This window comes from Haliaeetus leucocephalus, unplaced genomic scaffold (assembly GCF_000737465.1).
Source record: "Haliaeetus leucocephalus isolate CR32 unplaced genomic scaffold, Haliaeetus_leucocephalus-4.0 Scaffold3, whole genome shotgun sequence".
NCBI lineage: Eukaryota > Metazoa > Chordata > Aves > Accipitriformes > Accipitridae > Haliaeetus > Haliaeetus leucocephalus.
In genome coordinates, this window is record NW_010972439.1 from 3,227,614 (window position 1) to 3,245,862 (window position 18,249).

An 18,249-nucleotide genomic window follows, 5' to 3' on the forward strand; every position below is an offset into this window, starting at 1 on the left:
AAATACAGCTCCCATCTCCTTAGATTATTGTGCTTTAATTATGCCATGTGTAAAATGTTTTTACACATAAAGCAACCAATCTGAACTTACTGAAGCAATGACATCAGTCTTTGCAGTCAATGTTCTCAGCCCACTGCTGGTTTAAAGCATGCTCAGCTTTCATCTGCTAGTTTGAGTGGAATTTAAGTTTCTGTTCAATATACAGTCTTATATATAGTCCTATTTTAAATCTTACTTTCTGGATATATGCAACGTGCTGAGAGACAGATCCCTCCAGCAGCTGTAAGAGAGGTATGTTCTGCTGCTTGCCTCTTTCCAGCCTTTCTTGGACACACACGGTTGCTTCACAACTAACCTGCACACTGTCTGTGGAGAACTGCCATGAACATGCTGAATGCATTCAAGCACATAAGGCCCTGTGGTGCCTTGAGGTGATGCTGGAAGTTTGGCTTTCAAACCTAGAAAAAACACTTTGATGGCACCATGGTGTGCCTGCTTTAGGTGCCCAGTCCTCATGGTACAGAATACTGGGATGGGCATTAGAAAATATGTATGCTGGGGACTGTCTGCGAGGGAACAATTTATGCTAGACTTCTGATACTTTTCTAATCTTTTACAAGAAGAGGCACTATAAATAATCTTATACCTACCACGTAAGTTAGTGTAGCCCCTCTGCTGCAAAACACCTAATCAAAAGCAGAGCTGACACTGAACTGACCACAGAGTCTTATGTTCACTCACTCTCCAAACACAAAATATTTTCTTTTGACCTAAAGATTGCTTTTGAAATCTCCAAAGCAACTTGCTGAAAGGGTGCAACCCTTCTCTCGAAAATCTAACTAAATCTAGCACTATCTTAATTTAACTATGGTGAGGCCAATAAATTTCCATACAACTCATGGTGCCAATGGATTCGTGTTTACTGGGTAGAAAAGGACAGTTCATTTAAACACAAAACAAAAGAACACATAAAACATCCCTTCCTATGCAAAAGCTAAACAATGCTGCCAGAATTTAATTGCACTAAAGGACTTTGAAACCTAATTTTCTGACTTCACCTTGGGATTACCTGGAGATAAAAATACAATAAAAATACATCCATAAAGCTTGACATACTAAAATACTATTCATATCCGAAGATGAAGAAACTGTATTTTTTCCATTCTATATCCCATACAATCCTGTTGAGTTCAGAATGCTTAAAACACGTATAAAGGATTTTGCCCCACATACTGTGGAAGCTCCATGCAATAGAAATACAGTGCAGAAGTAGTTGCATGCTGCCTGTCTATCTGTTATTGTTGATACTTTTGACAAGAACATTTATTAGACCATGTTAGCAGTAGACAAGAGACTCCCTCTGATACCCATAATTGTCTTCAGGAGACTGACCGTATATTGTAGAAATGTCAAATAAAGCAGCTATAAAAACATCCACCACACGCAATCACTTGCTATTTTCTGAGAAATTATTACAGTAATGGCTTGAGAATGATCAAAGAGAGAAAAAAAGGGGTCACCATTTTAAAAACAGTAAGAATGAGATCACATCCTACATGAAAAGCACATGGAGGTGAATTGGGGTAGTCTGACCCCAGATTTCAGGAATAACCTCTCTTCTCTTCACCTCTCCACTACAGTCTAGCTTGACCTGCGACCACTGAAATCAGCAGGACTTGTTATCATTTATTTTACAAAGGGAAGGAATCAAATGTTAAACCTCTCTTTTTTATGGGCATTGCTAACTAATGCTGGGGGGGAGATTCCCAGCATCCCTAGTAGTTTTACATAGCACTTTCACAGAGGGCTGCGATCCTCCATCTTAAGTCAGTGAACACTACCTTACTCCACAAGCAGGCCTAGAGAAAGTAAAGTAGGACTGGTACAATTTTGCAACCAGGGGTACCACCCTCAGGGCAATGTACCACTCAGCTCAGAAAAAGGGTGGTAAAACCTCGTCTGCAATGTCTGGGTATGGTTATGTTTGCTGTTTCCTACACACCTTTCTTCAAAAAAGTCAGGGGATTCTGTCCTGGTTCTGGAAAGTATCCATTAGCACAGAACGAGAACCCTGTTCTTGCTATCCATTAAAAGCTAAGAAAATTTATCCACTATGAACTACACCCACAGTAACACCTGTACAAAGTAAAAGGAAGTAACAGATGTGTTTTCCTTTCTTGGATCACAGTGGCGCCTGTCTTTTTGCTCTTGAAATCTGGTATCTGTCTGAAGTCTGTCAACGATCTTTGCTAAGATGCATTTGCCTTTTTATTTGTCTGTGACATTTACAAGCAAGTTAGTCTTGCATCAGGCTGCTCTGTGTTCAGCTTTATTAGCCTGTAGAGACTCAGGACTCTGTTGCCCCTTTTCAAACCCTGTCAACAGCAAACCGTGACTACAGGTGACTGCCTATTTTCTAAGTATAACCACAAGAGAAAAAGAGCAGAGGTGAATGGATGGAGGGCAGCAGAAATGGAAGTCAGTGCATTTGGCACAATGATGAAACACTTGACAAGGTGAATTCTTTAAAAGCCAGGCAGCTCCCTAAAGCTCCTCAAGTCTTTTCCAGGTACTTTTCACTGGCAGTGCTGAAAAAGAAGTGTGATGTGTTGTGAACAGAATCCTAAAGCCAATTAAACGGTTAGTGGAAGATAAATTTCTCAGGAAAATGTGGAAACTTGGGATAGTGTCACCATGTCCTAGATGATCAACAAATAGATAACAACAAATCAGAATCTAAAGCACAAAATCATAAAGGGGGGGGGAGTTATTAAGCTGTTCTGAAGCTACTGGGAGAAAGGCTAGGTTGGTCCTTTGCCAATGTGAGAAGCTCTTTGTGCTAACAAAAGGAAAAGGGGTTCTCAGCTGCTCTGAAGTGTCTGGCTCGTTTGAAACCTACAAGAGGTAGACATCTGAATACTTACACTGGCCCATAGTTTTAACAAGCCTTGTATGGAAGAGCAAGAGAGAATAAAGATTACTAATTCACTTCATGAGGTAGCGACAATAGCGATGTAGGGTTATGAGGATTTCATAGACACAGGGTCCTGGGCTGCATTGGAGTGGGGGCATGGCATGAATTTGCCTCTCACTGCCTTCTGAGTAAACCCACCCATTTTTAACAACTATTTTTGTATAGCAAATACCCATTTCATAAGTCTGCCAACACCAATTTGGAAACACAACACCACACAGTTTTCTTTGGGAATTCTTAACTTTGACATTCGTGAGCCTCTTTTAAAACACACACAGATCAATCAATCAAAAAAAAAAGTCACTTAAACCATGACTTAGTGACTATAGCTAAAGAAAAAATTCCTCAGTGTAGAAATAATCCACATTTAAAAATCATGATTTACCTCAGTGTTAAGGTACCTTCCCAATATGTACCTTACGATGTTCCAGAAAAATTCTAAAACCTCAAAAGGATTTCAGATTAGCATGACAATAATGTGGTGGGATCCAACCCCAACTGCTCTGTATTTTTTAAGCCAATGGAATGTCATGCTTAACATTTAATTGTTCTTCAACTAAATAAATGCAATTAGGATTCTCCCTGTAATCTTTCTGAACAAGCTGAGAAATATACCTCATACCTACCCATGCATTTGTGCAATTATTGATGGGGTTGTTGATGGAAGATTAGAATTTGCCGGGTGAGTTGCTGACCAATGAACCTTGCCAGTGTGTCCAGGGATATTTGGAGTGCTAAAGGAAAAAGTTAAAGGGGGGATGGGGGTAGAGAAAGGTAAATTAAATGACTATAGGCTTGAAATATGACTTACAGATCAGTTCTAAAATAGCTAGTGTTTATTAAAGATGGATAGGGTAAAAATTCTTCATAATATAATGAGTAGTCCTTAGAATGTATGAACTGGCACAGCTTCTTTACGATCAGCAAAACAACTTTATGATGATCTAGCTGAAGATCCGACCCAAAATCTTTGGTTAGACATGGCAAAAGTGAGTTCTTTAATGACTTTTCCTTTTTCCCCCCCCTCCAGTTTCTTAGGTTGAATATCTGTATGATATTCACGATTACAAGCAACATTCAATCTCAAAGAAAAAATGGGGTCACAGGGTTCGCATAGAACACAAAAAGCAACGAAATAGTCTTTAAAAATGTGACACAGATTTAGCTCATATTTAGGTTCCAGCTTCAAATATGGAATTTAGGTAGCAGGCTTTCGGCCAACAGGTGTGATTTCTCATGGCTTAAACCATAAATGATTTCCCAAATGATTCTAAAGTTTTCTAAATTTCCCCTAGAATTTATTAAGAATGTATTTACATGTATATGTAATATTATTAACACTACTTAGACACATCAACTTAAATTCTAGCTCGAGTACACTAGTGGATTGAGACAGTATGTGCCACATCTTGGAAAATAAAAGCCTTTTGTTAATTCTGATGCTAAGTTTTAATGTGAAATTCAAAAAGAAAGTTCCTTAAAGAGATGGAGGAAATAATTCTACTTATCTGACATAGCACAACAGAAAATTTTGAGAGCAATTGCTGCAAGATGAAGCAGAGATGAACAAAATTAAAGAAAAAAAAAAAGGAGGTACTAATATGAATTCAGAGAGATAATCCATGAAGATTAAAAATAAAACAATCTAAACCCCCAATATGACAGCTTTTTTTCAGCACAAAGTTATTCAGAGTATTATCAGTACTGTTCTATATTGACAACTCAAAATAGGACACTGCTGAATTATACATATATCCAGACAGCCCATACACATGGAGGTAAGAGCTCATGACAAGCTGTTCCACCCACTGAATCAACTAAATATTTGGGATTGTAAACCTTGCCTCCATTAGTGTTTTGCAGGTCTTCAGACCACATAAATGATAACAGTGCCTCCTTTAAAATAATCTCTGAGGTATTTTTTGGTTCCCCTGTACTCTGGGTAAAAATAAACAGTTCCTTTAATTATAAAGTGCATAGAGCTATTAGTTTCAGTACAGCTGATCAGCTACTTCTCCGCAACTAAGTTCAGCACAGGATGCAAAACTGGACATATGTGCAAGATGTGGTTTATCAGAAAATTCTTTGACTTGTGTACTAGGAAACTTGGCTCTGATATTTGTCACCAGAATAGCAGAGGTAATGACAAAATGCTGTATCTACCTACCACAGTTATAACAAAGGACTGTGGGTGAACTATACGTGCCACAGGAGCATTGGTGGTATATGTTGTAGTCTTTGTACCCATATTTAGCAGAAAGACCATCTAGTCCTTTGTCTTATTTTGGAGTAGCCTTGCACTAACCCATACATTCATACACTGCTATACTCCCTGGGCCATGCTCCAGTACATGACCCCACAGAGAAGATGGCTTTATAGCATCAGTACAGCAGTTTTGCAGCACTTCAGAAGCTGTTACCTATAGGGAATGGCCAAGTAGTTGGCTGAGCAAGTAAAAAATCTGCTCTCTGTTTTGACAGTGGCCATGCAGGGGTAACAAGTAGGCCTGAAAATCTAGTACAGCAGTAGAACATATTTTCATAATTGGGCAAAATGGCTTGCAGACAAATTTGCTTTTTCATGTCAAACTAGACAATTGTTAGGTTATGTGCAGATTAGATAACTCTGTAGAAAATTTCACCTGCATGTGCAGAGATCCCACTGAGGGACACAACGGACTTTGGGTGTGTGTGAGTATAAGCACATGTATTCATGAAAACCTGAAAATGTGGTATCACTTTGAAAGAATCAGTCAGACTGCGAACAGAGTTTTATTACCCTGGTGACATGCTACATACCAAGATACATCTCTCACATGTAATAAAGAAATTCCGTTAACTTCCTTGAAATTGTGTGAGCGTCACAAAGAGAAGGATATCACAAGAAGCCCCATATTAACCTGCAACATTTTATAAGCCTATTTGGAGTTAACTTACATAATAACTATACAATTGTGGAGGTATTAGAATACATTATGCACTGTGAGGCATCCGACTGATAAAATCATCTGACCTTTAAATCTTGCAAAACTAGAAGAAAATAGAAAAGCATCATAAGTTGTGAAAGGTGAGCCAAAAATCAAGCCTGAGAGATGACCCAACATGAAGCCTTGTTCTGACTGTTTGTTAGAAAGGATTGACAGAAGCTGGTATATTCATAACACGTGTGAAGGATGTAGCTCTGAAAGAGAAGAGAGATGGGCAGAGAGAAGCTAAAAGTACCAGGATAGTAAGAAAGCTTACACTACAGTAAAGCAGCTGCTCTCCTGGGAACCTGCAAAGAAGATGCAAAAAATGTGCTGCGGTTATGTATGAGATAAAGCAGAAGAAACTGAGGTTAAAAAAATACCCCTTTGGTTTTTTGTTTTTGGATCATGCTGTCTAGCTCTTCTGTGTTTTCTCTGATGAGCTGCTAAACCAGATTGTTGCTGCTAAAGAAAACAGCTAAGTGCCAGGCTACCACTGGGCAACATACAAAACTCCTCTGTGGTTATGCTGTCGTCATCAAGTTTTCTTTCTGTAACCATGACATCTCTCTTGTTCATACACTTGTTATCATGCTAGCAGCTCTTAGTCCCAATAGTAAGAAACATACAGTGTTGACAGTTGAATCTGTGCAAGCTCTAAGATTTTTTAAGTGGAATGTAGTGATTCTGAGTGCCTCTGCTTTGGTGTGCCTCTATTTTGTATGTCCACCTTGGGATGTCTTTGAAGATTTTTATTTCCTGGTAGCGTTCAGGAAAAACAGTGTGGACTTTATTTAGATGGCCACCCATACTGACATTTAGAGCTATCTGAGATGCCTTAAGGTATCTGAGATAACCCCCTATAGCACAGGACCCGCAGGAGATCTGTGATGGTGTCTACAAATGATGGTCTAGGGTGTCTCCAGGGCATTGGATGCCCAGGTTTCCCATGTATGGGAGCAAAATCAAGATTTCCCCCAAACAATTTGTAGTTCTTGAAAACCTTGGATCTAGCACTTCAGCTTAAGCGACTGAGGTATCCAAGTTCTTTGTACAAGAATTCTATCTAGTGAAAGCTATCTGGTAGATTCTTACCTTGCACTTATGAGCAAAGAGTTCCTAACATCTTACTCTTTCTTAGAAACACTGCTGTATAAATCTCATAGAACTAAATCACCAGATTAAGTCATTAACTAGCTCATCTGGTTACTGCAATTATAAAACAGGCCTCTCAGGTCTCACTCACAGTACGTAAAGACTTGCAGCTGGCTTCCACCTCAAATTCCCTTCCAGGAAGACTGACATGTCACATGTTTGTGGCCCTTCTTTTACTCCATGATCCTATTTGCCAAGCAGAATAATCTGTGGTAAAAATGCCTCAGACGCAATCCTATGTCAGGAAACTCAGAGCATACAGTCTCTTGTGTTGGGAAAGAATATACCTGAGAGAACTTGTGAAGTCAAAACAAGGTGCTCCATGCAGAGTGAAGAATGGGACCAACAGGATTTTTGAACAGAGCATTCTGGGTTGCATTTCATACCCTCCTCCCTCAGCGATCAAAGCAGGATAGGGAATGGGTATTTACAAATGGACTTGGGGTTTCTAAAAGGATAAAACCATCAAAGTGGTAATTCCCCAGAAATATTTTTAGTCATGTTGAACTGGAACATTTTGTTTCTACAATTTCAAACAGTTTTATTCTGCTTTCAACTTTTTCAACCCCTCTTTTTAGTACAGGGTATTACTTTTCAGAAACAAGGAAGCATTTCAAGCCAGCAATAAAATCTCATTTGGAAAATGTCAAAGTAGGATATTTCAGCATCCCCCACCCTCAATCCCCCAAATGACTCAAACTGGAAGATCATTCAAAAAGGCATACATGGTAGACAAGCTGTCAGTTTCTGAAGAAAAGACGCATTGTGGGAAAGCTCTTAGGCAGCCCATAAAAATGAGTATGCAAGGTGCAAGGCAGCAGAGGGTCCTGTCCCCAGCTAATTGTGGCCTATGAGGTTTCTGTGGTAACTTGAAATGATAAGGGATGCATACACACAGTCAGTTGGAAGCTGACTACACTGAAGAAATATGACTGAAGTCACCACAGATATACTGATGTGATAGTAGCATTTTGCCCAATGTGCTTGAGAAACCAAGAATAAAGAGTAGTTTCAGAGAACAGTTTTGTGCAAGAACTGCACGACTTGAAACACTCTGGACTTTGTCTTCCTAGAAACTGTATGTCTTAAGTTCCCATTTCAATCAACTGCTTCCAGAAATGGATTTTGGTCAGATTTTGTCTTCTCTCTGACACAGACAACCTCTGTGGCCTTGGACAAGTCACTTCAGCCTCCTCAGTCTTCATCTTTCAAAAACTAATACTATAATCTACTTCACCACTGTTATGGCAATGAATTAGTTGATGCTTCAAAAGTGCTTCTAAGTAACACTTTGTTAGAATGCATATGTATTGTGTAAGCACTGCCCTCTACCGAGTATTAGCAGAGCCGATGAATTATGAGTAGCAAGTTTTAAAATGTTAATGACTGCCAGATTTTTACTTAATTCTGGAGGCAGAGGCTTTTAATGTGGAATAAGAAAACATAATCTCTGTCCTAACTGCTTTTGTCAAATTTCAAGAGGTAGGTTCCAGTAAGTACCACAGTGAAAATCAGGAAGTTGCTGTGCTATAATACAAAAGACACACAAAAGAGGAAAGCACAAGTCAGATAATCAGATACCTGATTGATATGAACTGTTGCTATGTACGCTGGAAAGCACTAAGTGTGCTACACCGTTACTACACTAAGTACTGCTAACTCACTGAGGGTGTAAGGGAGTTCTAACAATGCCAAGGAGGAGAGTTATTTGTGTCTGTCAGACTGAGCATTTACCAGAGCCCTGCCCATGAATGCTACAAAGGAAATCCCCATCACCAGCGTGTGAGGCTTTTTTTCCATTGACCCTTGAAACACCTGCAGAACTAAAATACCACATAGAGCATAACCTTGTTTCAGCAGCTGATTGGGGAAGAGGTCAACAAAGGAAAAAGCTGGTGACTAGGGGTGAAAAGAATTATACAAAATTACATACCTATAAAGATGTTTAAGAAAAAGAGAACAGCAGATGATTTTGTTGGGAATCCATATGATGCAATAAAACCAGTTTCTCTATGGTTTTCAAAATTACTAGGTTCAAAACGCACTTCTGAATAAGAAAAAGATTTTTTCAAAGTAGTTGTTAATAACAAGAAAGAATGAATTGGGTCATTACTTATTTTCACTTATTAATAACACGGAGCCTCTCAAAAGTGTCCAGAGAATTTAGCAGTCTGAGCCTTCCTGGAAGTCACTGTAGCTGTGTGGCGAAGTTTCCTCCTCTGTGTAACTTGCCCAAGAGAGCTGAAAATACAGTGTTTCTTCAGAATTCAGACCGTCGTCCTCTTCCTTGATACACATTTGGGTTGAAGCAGCAGTTACACACAGGGGATCAGATTTTTAAAAGTGCTCAGTACCTAAAAGTTTCATTGTGGTGTTTGTGGCCAGATTTTCACAGGAGCTCAGCAATCAACGTGCACCCAGAATGTGAGCTCTTTCAGAATACTGGTTTTCATGTGTGGTTGCTGAGCTATTTTTGAAAGCCTGGCTGGCTGCACAAAATATACTCTTTAGCTCTCAGTTGCTTCCCTACCTAGTATATGGTTAGCTATGTGACATATAAAACCAAATGCAGAATTCATCTTCCACAAATAAATAAATATTCTAAGCAAATAATTCATAATCAAAACAGTAAGAAACAAAGAAAAAATAACCAAGGAAAACAGACATAATCAATTCAGACTTCAAAGTCTTCTAAAACATATCGCAGAGGTCTCAGTTCTGCAAAATATATGAACTCAATTCTATCCCTGTTCATGAAATCTTGTTCAGCAGATACCTTTAACTCACTGATTCCAATGGAATTTACACTTCCTGGGTTTGAAAGAAAAGGAAGCAAATACAAGAAGAGAGTTTAAAGTAGGCAGATGAGTGGAGAAAGTAGGGAAAAAAAAACACAAGAAAGTGAAAATATGCACAAAAAACTCAGTAAATTTAAAAATACAAAAAAAGCCACTTGAGTCACTGGACAATTGTTGTCCAGCATACCTAACAAAACTACACAAGCAACATACAATGAAAATACAAAAAAGAACCAAAGCATTCAATTTGGAACCTCGTTGGTTTGTGGCATAAAAAGATGAGATTCAAGCCTACAAGTCCTGTGCTCTGACAATGTAGTCCACTCAACAAGAGCACTGAGCTGTAAAACAAGATCATGATAGGTTTTATAAAAGATTTTTGGAGATCTGTTGGTGAAAAAGAGCTGCATTAGAGATTTTCAGAGTGCTCTTTCACAACAACTTCCTAATTTTTTGACTGGCTCTTTTTTTTAAAAAAGATTTCTATGTTGCCCTTGGCAAAGAAATGATAGAAGATTCCAGCTGTTAGGCATACTTTGCAACATAACCGAGGATGAAAGAGAGGAACGAGTTCATCCTAAAGCAAATTCAGGAGTGCATACACAAACCAAGGATATTAAGAATGATGCTACATTCCGGGGCTGGAACAGACCTCAAGAGATGATGTAACTGATCCCTTTCCCCCAAGACAGGCTTTAATGACAGCCTGGGAGAGAATGAGAGGAACTGAATTACCAGGATCTTTGGTCAAGTGTGAAGATGAAAAGTCTGACCTGAGAAAAGCACTTCCACAGCTCCCTTAGGGAAATGCCCACTGATTATCCTAGACTGCCACCAGATCACAAACATAGTTTTGCTTAATAAGTTCAGATTCATAAATTTAGCACTTCTAGATGAATCACAACACTTATGACGTGGCTTTTTACATGTGGTGAAGGCTCCCACAGATATTCCATGTCTGAACCACAGAGAAAAACTGGATAAAAAGTGACTTAGATTCCTAAGTCTTCACTTGTGTCCCAGCCTAACTTTTAAGAACTATGGCCATAATTTTGTGCTAATTACTATTTTTTAAAACCAATTTTCAGCAAAGCATCATTTCAATGGCTTAAAGCTCAGAGTTTGGCACAAAAAAAGGCACAGGCTAGGGCTCAGGATACATGCAGTTTCATTCCTAACTGTGCTACAGATTCCCAATGGGATTTGGCAAACTGCTTAATCACACTGCACCTGGATTCCCATCTGTACAACTTCCAAATTGCATGCTAAGGACTTCAGGGTATTATCTAGAGTGCTGGGTATATGCACAGCAGCTTTTCACAGCACTGATCTTATACTAGGGGCTTTTAGGCTCAACTGCAGCATAAATCATGACTTTTATCTTTTTTCTAATTCCTTAAGAAAAAAGAAGAAAAACAGAAGATGGTTTCCTGTTCTGCCAAAAGGAAGAGAGGGTGGGCACAAGGGTAACATACAAGATATGCCCAGGTTCACCACTCTTCCTGTTTGTCTCTGCAAAATTACATGACAGATGACTCTTAGCTAGTTTCAGCTTTGCTAATAATTTGAATGGCAACCACTTTCTTGCATGGTCTGGGGAAGAGCAGTGTCTCACTCTGGAGTAACGCCTGAGCACTGATGCTGCCGCCCAAGTGCTAGAGGCAGGAAGCGCAACTGCTAGTCCATGAAAGAGTGAAAGTGACTATCTACAAAGAGATTTTTACATTTTACAGACTTCCAAAGCATATTTAGGCTTCTAAATCCAAAGCATACATCTAACTTCTCAAGGATTTTGGTGGGAGTCTAGCAGCCTTAATACCTTTACACATCTTTCCAGAACTACTGGCAAACACACAAAGTGGAAAAAAAAAATTATAGCGATCACTTTTATGTCTTCTTCTGACTTCCTTCTTTCTTCCACTTAAAATCATAGCAATCTTGATGCCTGACAATCATAGACAGAGAATAAATATGAAAAATTTAATAGAATTTTTCAGGTGGAATTGAGTTTTTCACAGATTTGAGATGTCAGAATCTTTTAGGTTTCAGAGATCTTGGTCTCCTTGTTGCCAGAAATCAATGAAACCCATAGCCTCACTCACTAAAGAACAGGAAAATTACATAGAGAATACTGGAGAAGGTAATACAGAACCTGTTGCTCAAACTTATAAATACACCATGATACCATACGCTGCAAATAGTACCAGACAAGATGTCTGTCAGTTTGCAGCACAGTGTACACATCAGCTTCTATTCTTCAAAGCTCTACAGCAAAAGCAGTATGACAAGACAGAACTAAGGGTTAATAGCTCTGCTAACTTCCCTACAAACTCAGAAATCTCTGTTCAGCATTATGTTGCATGCTATGTGTCCTGTATTTTTAAAGCACATTTCTCAATAATAATTTTATACTATTTTATGTTCTAATTCAAGCAGAAGTTAAAAGTTAGATGAAGGCTGTGAGAAATCAGATGACTTGTGCAGGAGGCGAGATAAAACAATCAGAATGGTGCATTATGTACATAAAAGCTTGGTATTAATAGGTTTGGTTGTAGTCATACGGGTCAAATTTGACCATCTTACAATGCTTAGCACCTTACTTTGCCTGTGAACCTACTGCTGTAATAAGTAAGGCTGTGTGAAGAATGATGTGCTGTTCCCCACACGTGTGTGACAGCATGTGATGCATTGCAAAAGGATATGCATTCTCCCTGAAACTGATGTAAGAAACAGAAATGAACAGACCTAAGGTGGAGCTCAGAAATTCCAGCTACTTCCAAGGCAGCTCCCATCAACTAGGAATGTTTAGCACATACTCTGCTATATGTGGTAAGGCCCAGCATTGTGCCTTTTCTTCAGAACAGAGGGCAATATTTTTACAGCTTCTCTCCCTCTGCTTCCTCCAGTGAAGTATTTCTTCTGTAGTTTCCCCAGAGATGTGGACTTTGCAAGACCACTGAAAGGACAGAAAGGAAAGGCCTATGCAAAGACAAAACCTGATTAAGTAAACAGAACAGTCTCTTTCCTCTTTTATGATTTTTAGTTCTTACCATTAAGTTGTTAGTTTTACCATTTTACTTGCTCAAAAGTTTGCAATAAATGCTTAATACCAGCTCAAACTACTAAAGACAGCTTTAGGAAAGGCTTAAAGTGAAAACCTTTGAATTTCAAAGTTCGTGATCTAGCTAAAAGTAAGGTGTTCCTAATGGCATTCAGGAAGCTTTTGCAAACTCAACGGCCATCTAGTGACTAAAGTTAAAAATCACATATTTTTAACATGGCAGTGTCCTGGTTTCAGCTGGGATAGAGTTAACTGTCTTCCTAGTAGCTGGTACGGTGCTATGTTTTGAGTCCAGTATGAGAAGAACGTTGATAACACTGATGTTTTCAGTCGTTGCTAAGTAATGTTTAGTCTAAAGTCAAGGATTTTTCATCTTCTCATGCCCAGCCAGTGAGAAAGCTGGAGGGGCACAAGAAGTTGGCACAGGACACAGCCAGGACAGCTGACCCAAATGGGCCAACGGGGTATTCCATACCATGTGACGTCACATCTAGTATATAAACAGGGGAGGGGGGGCGGGGAATTGCCGCTCGGGGACTAGCTGGGTGTCAGTCGGTGGGTGGTGAGCAATTGCACTGCGCATCATTTGTACATTCTAATCCTTTTATTACTACTGTTGTCATTTTATTAGTGTTATCATCATTATTAGTTTCTTCTTTTCTGTTCTATTAAACCGTTCTTATCTCAACCCACGAGTTTTACTTCTTTTCCTGATTTTCTCCCCCATCTCACTGGGGGGGGGGGGGCGGGGACAAAGCAGCTGCATGGTGCTTAGTTGCTGGCTGGGGTTAAACCACGACAGGCAGTATTCAAGTCATACTGCCCATTCAAACAATGGCACATGCACTTCTACTCAACAGACCTGTTCATTAATACTAAAGAACAGGAGCTATCTGAAGTATGAAAGTATGGCATAGTTTGAAAATAAACATAGTTTTTTTGGAAGTAAGGACTCTATTCAGAATGGCATCAGCAGTAATTCCTGGTGCATGCTAAGCTCAGAACCTTCTCTTCCATGTCCTCCCCACTTGAGCCTTGAATGTAACACAAATCTATTTCCTGCTGCTGGGCATTTACAGGAATGCCTGAGTTAGGTAGTACCAGCATCATTAGAAACCTTAAGTCAGGTGTTTTGGGGTATGATCTAGGAGATGTACTCAGACTAGCTTCACGTGCAACCTTTCTCAATTGAAAAAAAATTGAAAGGTGCCTGCTAAGTTCTTAAAACTTGGTTCTGCAATTAGTCTAGCAAGGTTAACAACAGGAGGGAGAGTATACTCTGATTTCCATACCAGCCTAGGTCAGAGCCTGCCAATTGTGAAGAGTTCATTATACCAAGACAGATTATACCATCACACTGGTGTTACCACAGGCAGCTTTTACTTCCCAGGATTAGAACGCTAGTTTTTGGTCTGACAGTCAATTGTTGTCAGTCCATTATGACCATTCTGTACTAGATGTCACTTGGGTCACAGAGCAACTCCTGGATGGCAAAAAACCTAATCAACATTTCTGGTTGAAAAGCATGATGCAAGGTGTTAGGAGCATAATTTCCCTGGAACTATAACACTAATGAGATACAATAAAGAATCAGGCCTTAATGTTCTATGACAAATTCATACTTAGTCAAAACAGGTTGCATTTAAGCTTACCATAACGCAAGTTGATGGATAAAATCTGTTATACCATCATCTCAGTAGACATCTCTCTGCTTATTTTTGTATCAGCTTCCTTGACTAATTTTGTATATCTAGGCTGAATGGTCCCTTAGATTTATACAGACCTACACCGACCACTGTATGCAGTTACCACTGTAGGCCATTTACTACTGACTCAGTTATTAAAAAGGACTCTTCATGTTCAAGCTTCAGTCTGAAAGCCCACTGCTCTTTCTGTGTTAATAGACCTCATTCAAGTTATTAAAAAGAATAAGGAGTGCTCCCCCCAATTTTTTTCATTCTTATGGCCCAAGACCAGATCTTTAACTGTTTTTTCCCCTTTCCCAAGTAAAAAGAACTCAAGAGGCAGTATCAAAATCATGCTAAAAAGAGAATCATACTGTGCAGTGTTTGTGTAGCAAGGCTTTGAAGTTTGCACATAGTTAAGTGGGATTAAGTCTACATTGGCATTGTCAATGTCTTCAAAATTTACTGCACCAACACAGCCACTGTCTGGATAGAAAGGAAATCAAAGATACGTACATTATTCATAAGACAGCTGGTGGAGGCAGCTGAACCATATACTGCATGTTCCAAAATTCTAGTTATTTATTAAAATGGTCCACAAGAAAAAACATGGACATTAACTGCCCTGTGTGCTTGGCATGTCCCAAGATGAAAACAATCATCTGCTGAACTTGCAGCACATAACAAATGACAGCTCTAGTACCTATGTACAGAGAGGAGGCTTGGGAAGAATGGAAATAAGATAGAAATGTGTCATCTCTTCTCCTTTTGGCTATGCCCATGATCAGACTGGGATATTCTTCCAAAGAGGACATGACAGGATCCTGATTTCTAGTTTACAGGTAAAACGCTGGAGTCACCAGCAAGCAGAGGAGACTCAACACATGCTCTCCCTTGGCACCAGAAAATATCTTAAGATTAGATAACATAGTCCATCTACAACTCTTGCTTCAAAAAATGAGAGATAGATTGCTTGGGCTTAATCAAAAACGTAGAAGTAAAAAAACCCCAGGGACATTGTACTTACATATACAAAGGGCTACGACAGGTTCGAGAGCTTCGGCTTACACTGTTAAAGACAAAATAGATTAATCACCTTTTTTTCACCAGACAGAATAACCTGATAGAATATTTATGAGGTCCCAAAAGAGAGGTGGTGACAAGTCAAAGTTTTGCTCTTGGAATGATGCAATGCTCATTTGAATTTGGTAAAAGACCGTGGTAAATGATTAGGTTGGCATATATGCTAAATGACCCAGTTCAGCAGGCAGAATCCTGTCTTTTAATCTTTATCCTCAGATACTGGGACTTCAGTCAATTTCCTAGGATGGTACAAGCAAGTTTTCTTTAAAAATGAACTGCTTCTCTACTTGTAACACTTCTCTCATTCAATTCTTGAGAACACAGGAAAATTTAACATCAGGTCTGAATTTCTCTCTTGGTCTGTCCCTGCAAGCTGCTCTCACTGTCCACGTCTATATTCCTTTGAAAGAGCAACATTCAAGAAACCATAATGCTAGCGTTTTCTATCTCCCTTCCACCCTGCAGAGGTACCCGTCTCTCCCATTGTATGCCTGACTGTGCCCAGCAGCACACCTATCCCTTGAGTTTGCCCAAGCAAACCTGCTGGCTCGTAGTCTGGAAAGGAGGCAAGCTCTAGTTCTCCTATCTTGCTTTGACCAACCTTTCCTTCCGCATCTCTACTTGGCTCCTATCTGAGGCCTTCTGAGCCTCCTGTCACCCTTTACTGCGCTCATCTGAAATGCCCCACTCTGAGATAGGACAGAACAGGCGAAATACAGAGTGAAGAAAAGACACCAATGCGCAGGTGATTGTTTTGGATTCTATAGACAGCAGATAAAACCTTGAGTTTGTACATGTGTATGGTTACCATGATGTTTTCATAAATGTCATGTCTTAATGAAAACATCAGATGTATGAAGTCATGACAATCATTGACTTTACAGATTTCTTCTGTTCTGCTTTTTATATTTAACTCTCTCACAGGAGAAGCATGCTAGAGTATACTTTTCATATAGATATTGTATATCTTAACTTCTCTAGTCATAGAATGCTGCTGAATTTAGTCTTCTGAAATAATTAACTGTACACAGACTTCATAAAGGAAGTGTTTAGAGGACCCCGATATTCACAAAAAAATGAAACTTACAAATCAACAGGTCTCTGTGGAGAGGTAAAAGACCTTGTTTGAAATCTGTCCCAGAAGGCTCCAACAACCTAAAATCATAATTAGATGGTTCTTGTAAGGCAACATTATCTAATTAATTTGGCTTAATAGATTTTCATGCAGCGATCAGAACCAATTGCAGGACTGAATTTTAGTTTAGTAAAAATACTAATTATTACAGTTAATAATCACAAGTAAGCTAACTTAACATGAGATTTGTTATGGTACAGCATCATTCCTATCAACCAATTTTTCATCAATATTCTTGTCCTCTCCTTTGGTACTGTGCATGCGTATCTTCTTCTGTACCAATTTACAGAGGAGGGGGAGGGAAAAACTATGAAATCATTTGAGGCAATTACTGCAGTGTGCTGATGACCTTAAATGTTCACTTGGTACTGTTTTTATTTGAAAACATCGCTGTGGGTTTACGTGTATGACCTACACAAAATTTAGGCTACATTTCATTAACAAAACCTAAAACCAGTCGACAATAAATCATTCACTGTCTTGCCTTATTTCAGGTTCAGGATTGTATCTCCTTTTTGCAAAACTCTGGGAACAGGATCAGCCAACACTTCCACTGTCGATTCTGGAGGCTGGACTTTGGAAGCTAACATATTATCCCAGGGAACTTCTTCATAAGCTCTAGATCAACAATAAAAAAGAAGAGAAAAAACTTCCCATATAACCATTAGTGAATGAAATCAGTAGCTAGATAATAAGGAATTGTGTGACAAAGAAGGATGTAGAAAATAACAAAGGTGTGTATTTCTAGTTTAAAGGGAAATGAAAAGCCTGGAATTCTTTGCTTCTTGGAGAACACATAGTTACAGTACAGTTTCACAGGCTTATCTTCTTTAAAACTGTCTCACTCACTAACTGAAAGAGGTAGTTTATCTTCCAATGAGCTTACAGTGATGATGGGATTTATTTCGTCTAAATTTGAATAATCAGCTAAGTGAGATGAGACACAAATAGAGATTAGACACCAGTCATATCATGCCTGTGACAGCCGTTGAAGACAGATGTACAGAATGCCCTTTTGGAAACTCCAGCTTCTCTTCACTGCCTATAGGGGAAGCAGAGATGAAAGGCACAGACTGGACACAAGCTTTTAGATAACTAAAGTTCATGTGATGAATCCTATGCTGAATGCTGTTAAAACACCAGAAGTTCTGAGTGATAGAAAAATTGTTTGTAGTCTTATATGCCCTGCTACCTAAAGGTACATAGTAGCAAAAAGATTAAAAAATAAAGTAAAGCACAAGCAAAAACTGTTTTTAAAAGAAATAGTGTCTCACTTTCAGTATTTGACTTGCAGAAATAAGTCTCTTGCTTTTTCTTCTCTCCACCTTGCAGAATGATCACTTGATTCCTAAGAGAAATCAAATACATGTCAGAAAGCAAAGCTATCTACCT

General features: G+C 39.0%; 1 protein-coding gene across 1 annotated transcript in view; it reads right to left on the minus strand.

Annotated features, from left to right (window-relative positions):
* The window catches only part of LOC104835863 (chromosome unknown open reading frame, human C7orf72), a 76,539-nt gene that overhangs the window by 49,996 nt on the left and 8,294 nt on the right, over positions 1-18,249 (minus strand). The window contains 7 exon segments of the mRNA XM_010574098.1: positions 3,601-3,708; positions 15,014-15,121; positions 15,667-15,708; positions 16,810-16,877; positions 17,320-17,390; positions 17,393-17,475; positions 18,132-18,205. Of these exon segments, the coding sequence (XP_010572400.1) occupies positions 3,601-3,708; positions 15,014-15,121; positions 15,667-15,708; positions 16,810-16,877; positions 17,320-17,390; positions 17,393-17,475; positions 18,132-18,205 (554 nt within the window).